The following is a 10,148-nucleotide window of genomic DNA, read 5'->3' on the forward strand; positions in this document are numbered from 1 at the left end:
CCCGGGTGGGTGGGCGCTGGGGCGCCGGAAGGATTGGGGGTGGGGCCCGTGCCGTGAGGGAGCAGGCAGCCGGCCCGGGGGCGTCGGTTCCCTCGGGCTATGGAGCCACCTCCGGGCAGCCAGGCGCTGGGGTTCGGGGGTGGGGTGTGAACCTCTGCCCTCTTTCCATTGGCCTGTCTTCCCTCGGCGGGTGCCAGAGACAGGTGGCGAAGGCTTGCTCCGTCCCCGCTCTTGGTGAGGGGAGAAGGAGAGAAATGGCTGAAAGTGGAAACCGGGAGCGGTTTGGGGCGCTTCGCAAAGTTCTCCAGCCCGGCGAGCCGGCGGTGTGTCTACCAAAGGCTGGGGGCCAGTCCGTCTGGTCCTGCCCGACGCCGCTTCCACCCCGCGAGCTCTGGGAAAGGTCTCTACGTGACGCCAAGGGCCGTCGAGGCCCCGGGGAGGGGGATCGAAAGACTCACTTTGCGAGGTGTTTACATTGGAGGTGGGGGACGGGAAGGGACTGGGCAAAGTTACCTGGACTCAACTAAATTCCTGCGCTTGCTTAGTGTCGACATTTGAATACGATCCAAGATGTTCTGCTTTTATCCTGGGCAGCCCTGATATGTCAGCAACAGGCTGAGGTTCCAGACCTGAAATCGCACAGCAAGAAAAAGGGTCCGTGTATTTCTTAAGAGAGAGCGTCTGAACTTTCTCAGGGTCCTAGGCACAATGCTATGTTTGTAAGACCAGGCATGCATTGCTGTATTTTGCATGAATGTACGTGATGGTTAAATGTATGCCTTGTTTACCTTACTTCGAGGGAGCCTGTATGTTTACTGTCTGTAGAAAGGGCTCCTGGGTGTGCACGAATTCAATACAAAGCATGTGTACATTTCCCCATGTGGACCTGTTGGCACACAGGAAGGGAATTGATGTGTTTATTTTTTCCTTGTCTCTACTTGAATGCAACAAAATGCAAGTATACAAGGGAGCCCCCCCCCCCCCCAAAGAGGTTAGTAGCTTGTTCCCTTTTGCTCTTGAGGAGGCTGGAGAAAAAGAGTTCAGGCAAGTGCCCTGGCTGGCCTAGGAGTGGCACTGTTGGAGAAGAGGATCTGTGCGTGTGTCCCAAGCCTGTCCCCCAAGGATCCCCAGCTTGGTTCACCTTGTCAGTTTCATGCTTTGCCTACCAAAATCCTGTGAACACAGGAGAAGCCCTCTGGGTCATGGGCACCTGCCCCTGCCCCCAGACCAGACCCATTCTGAGCTAAGGGATGTGATGTGAGATTGTGGAAAGTAACTTTCCAGACTCTCTCCACTGAGGTCATTGAAGGACAGACCTTGGTGACATGACTTTTTTTGTTGCCTTATGCCTGTACTCAGCTAGGTGTCAAACCCCAGGACAGGCTGTCTGGTCACTCCGCCCACTTTTGGCCTTTTATCTCCAAAACAGAAGCTGTTTAATGGAGTAACTGACTTTTTACAGCAGGGGAAAATGTTTCCCTTTGCCAGGATTTGTCACCTTTTTCATTTCAGAGCTTACCTGTTTTGAATGTCTCTTTTCCAGCCTGCCCCCACCCCCTATCTTTCCCACTGTCAAACTCTTCTGCCAAAAACAAAAATAGCTTCAGATTTTTCATTTGTAAGGCGTCCACGTCCTAGTAAAACCTTGGCATTTGAGGCATGTGCAGTGCCATTGGCTGGAAATGGGGCCGCACTGTTGTGCCTGTTGCAGGAATTCATACCCAGGCCAGCTCCGGAAGGTGTTGGTTCCTGTCAGGGTGCGAACCCTGCTGTATAAGCCATGGAGAAGGCCTACTTGAGTGGGTCATTCCTGCAGGGTTGTGGGGTGGATATGGCCAGTGTGGCCTTGGGTATGGTGTCTGGTGGGACACTTGTCCTCCCCTTTCACCCTCCAACCCCCACACACAGAGAAAGTAACAATGGGGTAATTGCTCCTTTTTTGGTATGTTTTACCGGGGGAACAGTGACTGAGCCTCTGGAGATAGGCTGGTGCTTGCTTGGCCTTCTTTAGGAAGATTGCCCTGGATTCATGCATGGGGTGAACATTTGGCCTTCGGACCAGAAGCTTTTATGGTCTCAAGATAGGGAGGGGTTAATTTTTCCTTCTCCCGAGCTCTCAATTATTCATCTGAAAGCAGTTTGTAAAACACTACCAGTTTTTGGAGATTGGCTTAGCATAGAGAGGAGAGGGTGATGAGACTCAGCTTGGCAGGGGCAGGTATTAAAGCTTGGGAATCTGGGTAGAGCAGGACTAGGAGAATGAAAGGGGAAGGGCGTCACCCTCTCAGGGGGCAGAACTCTGTGTCTGGCCACACAGGGTTCCACAGGGTGCCTCTAATTCAGTGGTCTCTTACTTTTTGCCTCTTGAACACCCTCAAGATTCTGCCTCTCTGAGCTTTATTCTGGGATGAAACAGGATGTTAAGGGTCAAAGGTCCAGGGCTGAGAGTCTGGGAACTTGGTCTCCTTTACTCTCTAGGAAGGTGGCCAAGGGTCTGTGGGTGGACCAGGCCTTGAGTTGCCCCTGGGTTCCAAGTGACACAAGTTGTGTGCCCTGTGCAGAGCACTAACCTCAGCAGGAATTCCCAGAACTCCCTTTGCTACCTTGAGGCTCAGGCTAACTCCATCCTCACAGCAACAAGCCCAGATGCTCTACTTCCTTCTTTGCATGGGTGACTGTCATTAAGAGGTCTCAATGAGACCTAAGTTACAGACTTGATATCCTGGATCCAGCGAAATCAGCGAAACCTTTGAGCCAAATGGTCTTTTGTCACGTTTCTGTCCAATTCTCAATTTACAGAGGAGGACTCTGAGCACCAGAGGGTGATCATGGCTTGCTTTCACAAATTGAGGGTGGGATTGAAACTGGAATTGCAAGGCCTCATGAGCCCTTGCTCATTGCTGCTTGGGGAAGATAGGGAAAGGAGTCTCTGCATCTTGCTGTCTTCTGTTGGAAATATCAGTATTGGGCAATGCCTAGATCAGGAAAGCCATTTGGCAGTGAGGTGATCAATGGTCTATTTGAAAATTGTCAGCTCCTATATATACACAGAACTTAGCCACTTTGAAGGAGACTTCTGAACTTCCTTCTCCTTACCTGTAAGCTTTGGGCAGAAAAGCCTATATCATAGGATTTTAGTGGGAATAAATTAAATGTTGTGTGTAAAAGTGTCTCAGACAGTGTCCAGAGCATTGTCAGTGCTCAATAAATGTAACCAACTCTGAATTGGAATCACCTGTGAACAGAGTTGAACTTGTGGGCTTGCTTCTCAAACATCCCTTGCCCCTTAGAAACAAATCCTAGCTAAGTGCATGCTGAGGAACTACTAAGTCTCCTAATCCTAAACAAAGTATAGTTAGAAGGGTAAATTTCTTCTAGGAAGAAATACAATGCAGGATGTGTTCCTGACTCTTCTATCAGTAGCATGTGAATTACCCACTGCATTGCATGAACGACCTCCATTCTTTCCTCAGTTCCTCGGTTCCAGTAATCAGGAGCTCATCAGGCCTGTTCTGTTTTTCTGTTCTCTGAGCAGTGACACTTACAGGAAATGTCATTGTCATGCCTATTATCTTCTGTAGCATCTGACTCAACCTCCCTTTATTAGAGAGAGAAGGGCCCTGTGACAAATCCCTTTAGCATGCAGATGGGGAAACTGAGGCAGAGATTGGCTTCTTTAGAAAACTTGACTGAGTCAGAGGCAGATACTTGAATTGGATTCTTTTGATTCAGATCTGTCTTCAGATTTTACTTTCTGTTTGGAGACAGAATGCTCACCCTTGGCAACCCCTGAAATATATTAGCAAGGCATAGAGTAAAGTTGATGGGGAAAAAATGGCACCTATAAAACCAGGGGTCCCAGCTCAAGCACCTACTGATGCAGTGCACTGTGCTGCCTTCTGGGTTGTGATATGAAAGTGGAGGCATCTCGGCCTTTGCCCAAAAGAGCTTAGTGTGGGATAGGGAAGGTTGGGGAGTGGTCTGGCTGTACTCTCGAACTCCACATTGAGTCTGCCTGGCTTTAATGGCTCTGCCTACTTATTACATCCTTTAGACAATTATTACAACTCCTTATACTTCATCTTTCTTCTGTAGAAAAAAATACGGCCTACAGTGGTGTCTACTCCTCAGGGTTGTTGGTGGGATCTCTTGAGATGCTCCATGTAAGCGTGTAGTACTGTGCCTGGCACACTGTCAGCCCTCAGCAGACTGCCTGAGGTGGAATCCCTATTCTGCTGCTTTGGGGTTGTTAGACTGCTACGTCTCAGTAAGCTTTAGCTTTCCTTATCTATGAAATGGAGGACACAACAGACTCTTCTTCCTAGGGTTGCTGTGAGGGTTAAATGAGATAATCCATGGGAGACAGTTAGTGTAATGCCTTGCATAGCATAAGTGCTCAATTGTTAGTCATTATTAATAATATGTGTATAAAGTATGTGTAATCCTAGCTGTGGGGTGATAGGTGCTAGGGAAGAGGGCAAACAACGAGTCAAGACCCCAAAGGAAGAAGAGAATCTCATAGTGGGGAGAGGAGGAGGCATCACAGAGAGGGTGATGAATAGGTAGGATTCTAATAGGAGGGGTCTAGGGGAAGAATATTCTCATGAGAAGGAAGAGTGGTCCAGAGGCAGACCTCCCCAGGGTCTGTCCATGAACAGTCTTGGTCTTATTGCTGGAGACTAGGACGGGTGCCTGGGCCATTGGGCTGGAGTATGAAGCTAGGATCTATTTGTGGGAATACTGGAATGCCAGGCCAAGGAGTTTGGACTTTATTTTGTAGGTCATGGGGTAACATACAATCAGAACCTTGCTTTAGGGAGATAACACTGAGCAGAATGGATTTCAGGGGAACAGGAGAAACCGGGTGGGGTGTGAGAGTGAGCAACAAGAAGGTCCATGGGAAGGAGGCCCGAGGGACTTTGGGCCTTCATGAGGGCAGTAAGAGCTATTGCCTACTATTTGGCAACTCTTTAGAGAAAAATGGTCAAGGTGACAGCCCTGCGGTTAGGGACGTCATGAAGAAAAGGCGAATAGCAGCTTTTTATAAGGAGGCAGGTTCTGTTTAAACCTGTCCACTTCAGAGGCATCTGAGCAGAAAAGTCCAGTGGCAGCTCAGGAGTTTGAGGGAGGTAGAGATCTGAAAAACCTCGAAGAGTTGGGAGTCAGGAGAAGGTGAAGCAGGTTTATAGGGAGAGATGAAGATCAACTCCCTATACAAGTCTTTGTGTAACAGAAAGAATTTTCCAAGATTCACCTCTTCCTCATTTATTTAAACATAGAATCACAGCAGCTGAATTCTAGAGGGCCCAAATAATTTCGAGTTAGGATTTGTTCTGTGTGATCAGTTTAGGATTAGTGGAGATGAGTGTGTCAACCCCAAACAATTTCCAATTTCTGTTACGTGTGTTTCTGTGTCACCACATGCCTTCCCACAGATGGTATACATTTGGGGACTGCAGAGCGATTTCACTATCATCTTTTAAAAGCCAGATTTGGAAAGGTAAATCTGCTTCCCAAAGCCAAATATAATTCTCCATGCTATTGCTCCCTCTGTCCACACAGGTAATGGGGAAGTGCTTATGCAGTGTGGTTTAGAGAGGTGAAGGGACAGGGTGGCCCGGCTCTGGAAAAATCTCTGAGGGTGGAGTGGGGGCCAGGTGAGAGAGGCTGCCATGGGAAGGAGTGTTGTTATATAACCTGAGGGAGCTATGGATGGTGGGCAGATGGAGATGGGAGGAGAGGAATCTAGGGACGGCAGTGAGCGTGGATCGGCTTCCTCTGGGGAGGGAAAGAGACGATACATCGAAGTCAGGTGAACCAAGAAGCCAAGACGCCCTTCACAGAGCAGGGAAAGAGACCCTGCCTGGCCTCACAACCTTTCCCATGTCTTTCCATCATGGCTCTGAGGGTCTGAGGGGAAAAATTTGATACTGGGTTGCTAGGGCAAGGAGTAGGGGCTGAGTGTCCCACAGAGTAGCACTTTGTCAGGGAGAGCCTTCTCCATGGGAGTTGGGGACAGAACCTCACCAATCCTGGTGGTCACCTGCCATCTCAGAGAATTTTCTGGACTTGGGCAGCCCCAGCCTCCTCCCCACCAGGGAGGAGTAGAAAGAATTGTTTACCTGATCTCCCTCATCTACACCCCATTCCTGATTACCCCAGTGGGTGAAAGAGTGAAATAAAAATTAGCATGTTTATCCCACTTTTAAATTCATTTAATAAGAACTCATTTACCCTCTCCCAATTTAAATTGGTAATAATGCCATAACCTTTCAGAGCTGATTATTACCCACATCTTACCAGATCTTCCTGCTAAAGAGGCCTTCCCTCCAAATGCTCCTGAGCCCTCTTGGAACTTGACGATTTGTTAGGCAGTCAGCAACATCTGGCGATCCCACCTAGCTGAGCTCCGCGAGCTAGGTGTTCTCCCAGTGTCTGGATGGCAAAGAATCAAGTCACCTCTCTATGGGGGGGTTTCAGTTTTATTAATCTGCCCTGGAGACTTTGGCCGTTTCACTCACCAGTGATCCTTTCCTGTGTCCCATTTCTTACCTGCCAGTCGATATGGACTCACCCCTTCTCTCTCTCCCTTCCTGTCTCCCAGGGTTTGCTGAACTAACTCCAAGCTGGTGTGCACAGTGCCCGCACGGCTGCCGGCCCAAGAGCTGGAGTCACCATGGCAGCCGGAGTTGCGGCCTGGTTGCCTTTTGCCCGGGCTGCGGCCATCGGGTGGATGCCGGTGGCCAACTGCCCCATGCCCCTGGCTCCGGCCGACAAGAACAAGCGGCAGGATGAACTGATTGTCCTCAACGTGAGTGGGCGGAGGTTCCAGACCTGGAGGACCACGCTGGAGCGCTACCCGGACACCCTGCTGGGCAGCACGGAGAAGGAGTTCTTCTTCAACGAGGACACCAAGGAGTACTTCTTTGACCGGGACCCCGAGGTGTTCCGCTGCGTGCTCAACTTCTACCGCACGGGGAAGCTGCACTACCCGCGCTACGAATGCATCTCTGCCTACGACGATGAGCTGGCCTTCTACGGCATCCTCCCTGAGATCATCGGGGACTGCTGCTACGAGGAGTACAAGGACCGTAAGAGGGAGAACGCCGAGCGGCTCATGGACGACAACGACTCGGAGAACAACCAGGAGTCCATGCCCTCGCTCAGCTTCCGCCAGACCATGTGGCGGGCCTTTGAGAACCCCCACACCAGCACGCTGGCCCTGGTCTTCTACTACGTGACTGGCTTCTTCATCGCCGTCTCGGTCATCACCAATGTGGTGGAGACGGTGCCGTGCGGCACGGTCCCAGGCAGCAAGGAGCTGCCTTGCGGGGAGCGCTACTCGGTGGCCTTCTTCTGCCTGGACACGGCGTGCGTCATGATCTTCACCGTGGAGTACCTCCTGCGGCTCTTCGCGGCGCCCAGCCGCTACCGCTTCATCCGCAGTGTCATGAGCATCATCGACGTGGTGGCCATCATGCCCTACTACATCGGCCTGGTCATGACCAACAATGAGGACGTGTCTGGCGCCTTCGTCACGCTCCGGGTCTTCCGCGTCTTCAGGATCTTCAAGTTTTCCCGCCACTCCCAGGGCCTGCGGATCCTGGGCTACACACTGAAGAGCTGTGCCTCGGAACTGGGCTTTCTCCTCTTCTCCCTCACCATGGCCATCATCATCTTTGCCACTGTGATGTTTTATGCCGAGAAGGGCTCCTCGGCCAGCAAGTTCACAAGCATCCCTGCCTCATTTTGGTACACCATTGTCACCATGACCACACTGGGGTAAGTCAGCACTGGTGGATGAAACCAGGATGGAGGTTGGAGGACAGCTGGATGGCCTCTGAAGCCTTGATGGTGTCACCATGGGGAGAGGAGGAGGGAGTCCCTTACCTAAGTGGTGGGGGCAGGGGGAGTTGCTGTATTGGAAGGGGAAAGCCCATGAGTAATCTGTTTGGGAGTGGTGGCTTGATGGGAATTGAGTTTTCTTTTTGAGGTAGGGGCATGTGTTTTATAGAACTAAGAAAATTAAGTCACCAATTCTTTTTTCAGCCATGCCTTGTGTGCGTGTGAAGTCTTGGGGTGAGGTGATGTCTGCATTCGTATATGCATCTGTGCATATAGGGGCTGCTTGGGAAGAAGGTCAGGGCAGTGGTTGGGGAGGGAGGAGACTGTTGAGAAGTTCAGAGGGTTCGGATGTCCATTACCAGAAGACACCAAGAGCACTCTTTTTGGATCCTTCTGCATTTTTTCTTCGTAGTATATTTGCAGGCCATTTTCCCATTTGTCGTGCTTTTCTCCTGTGCTGCCACAGACACTCAAGGGTTCAGTAGCTCTGAGCAGACTTTCTCTAAGTGACTCTGAACCTGGATTTTCCACAAAGTGAGGCACCTGGTTTATTCTTTCTTTCTAAAGCGGTATCGGTCTTGCTTTCTTAGTCTGAGTCAGTGATTGAATGACCTGGGTGACTGTGAGATGGTCTGAATGGATCATGTGGTCAGACACAGAAGCAGGGACATCAGAAGGAGGGACAGGTGCTCGGGGAGGTCATGGTAATTCTGTCTCTCTGAGGTCCCCTCTCCAGCTGAGGTCACAGAAATGTATCCATGATGCTGGGATGTGAAGCTTTCCATCAGAGGAAGGGAGCTCAGGAAAGAGATTTTAATCTTCACCCTAACAGGATTAGAGCCAATAGAGGTGGCTTTATGGAAACATAGATTTCTTAGGGGTTTCTGCCTCAGCTAATAGAAACCATGGAGCTTAATGCAAAATCCCTCCACAATTCATATACTGGGTCTATATTTGCTTAGGCCAGGAAGCGTTATATTGCTGATGGAGAATTCATGAAGCTTTTTATTTTGTCTTTGACAGTTTGGTTGGTGGTGTCCTGGTGATTTGATTTTTTTTTTTTTTTCCTAGCCGAAACCCGGAGGCAGTAGTGTCGGGTTTTCCATAGTGCTGCATATGCTTATTGGGAATGACTGAGCAGGTGATGAGAACTTTTAAAATGATTACATTTGTCATTCTGCCACACACAAGAGGGAGGGAGTAGCAAGGGGAAGAGCGAGGGTGTCACCATCCATTGGTGAAGGCCACATTTGATTAAGGCATTCCCTTTACTTCTCATCTGTCTGACAGAACCACCCTGCCCCTTCCTCCCACTCCAGCACACATACACGCGTGTGCGCGCGCGCGCACACACACACACACACACACACACACACACACTTCAAATGGCTGCTCACCCAGAGTGGGTAAGAATGTTTGGTCATTTGACCTTGTTTCTCTTGGTTCAGGTGGCAGATGTGGGCTTTTTGGCACAGTGGGGTATTTTGGGGATAAAATGGGCTGGAGAGGTTGTGTTGTCAGGAGGTCCCTTTTATCCATCTTTATCCCTTTTAGGCTGACCCTAGCCATCCCTTCACCTTCCTGAAGGGGACCTCACCCGTGGCCAAACACCTCACTTCTACTTCTAGTCAAGCTCCTGATGTGGCTCTGACTGCCCAGTGCCCTCAGATGCCCCTTGATGGGACTCATGACACCAGAGAGATCCTTCAGGATAGCCATGTAGAGGAAAGCAGGCATGCTGATAACCACCTGTTCATTGCTTTTTATTAGTAGTATAACAGCATATGATTGTCTACTATATGTCGATAGTGTACTAAGAACTTTGCACATATTATCTCTTTAAGTGTTTACAACAGCCCTGCAAGATTGGAAAAAATTCTATACCCTATGAAGATGCAGAAGTTGAGGCTCAGAGAGATTATATAAACTTCCATAGTCACGTAGCTAATAAGGAGCAGAACTAATTTTCAAATACCAATCTGGCTGCTCCAATGCCCTTTCTCCTTTCACCCTACTAGTCATTCCCATGCCATCAGGTCCCCTGGGTAGAAATCAGACCTTCAGGGTTATTACTTTTTTATTATGGCCTTAGGGTGTGATATTCTCTTCTAGTCATATTGCCAGTCAAGAAAGCATCAGCCCAATGAGTATTATGTGTCAGGCACTGTACCAGACACACGGAGATTTTAAAAATAAAGCATTTCCTTCTGAGCAGTTTAAATACTGCCTTAGAAATTAATGGCGATTAATCCATGTTTTAATGCTCTGGGGAAACCGCTGACTTCTTTTTTTTTTTTTTTTTT

At 49.4% G+C, this 10,148-nt stretch overlaps 1 protein-coding gene across 2 annotated transcripts in view; it reads left to right on the top strand.

Moving 5' to 3' along the window:
• The first annotated feature begins 246 nt into the window (after positions 1 to 246).
• KCND3 (potassium channel, voltage gated Shal related subfamily D, member 3) overlaps positions 247 to 10,148 on the top strand; it is a 215,429-nt gene continuing 205,527 nt past the window's right edge. For both annotated transcript variants that reach the window (XM_011933173.1, XM_011933174.1), the window contains exons 1-2: positions 247 to 654; positions 6,605 to 7,782. In XM_011933173.1, the coding sequence (XP_011788563.1) occupies positions 6,677 to 7,782 (1,106 nt within the window). In that variant the 5' untranslated portion in view covers positions 247 to 654; positions 6,605 to 6,676. The remainder of the gene's footprint in view (positions 655 to 6,604; positions 7,783 to 10,148) is intronic.

This window comes from Colobus angolensis, unplaced genomic scaffold (assembly GCF_000951035.1).
Source record: "Colobus angolensis palliatus isolate OR3802 unplaced genomic scaffold, Cang.pa_1.0 Scaffold124, whole genome shotgun sequence".
In the NCBI taxonomy this organism is placed as follows: Eukaryota; Metazoa; Chordata; class Mammalia; order Primates; family Cercopithecidae; genus Colobus; species Colobus angolensis.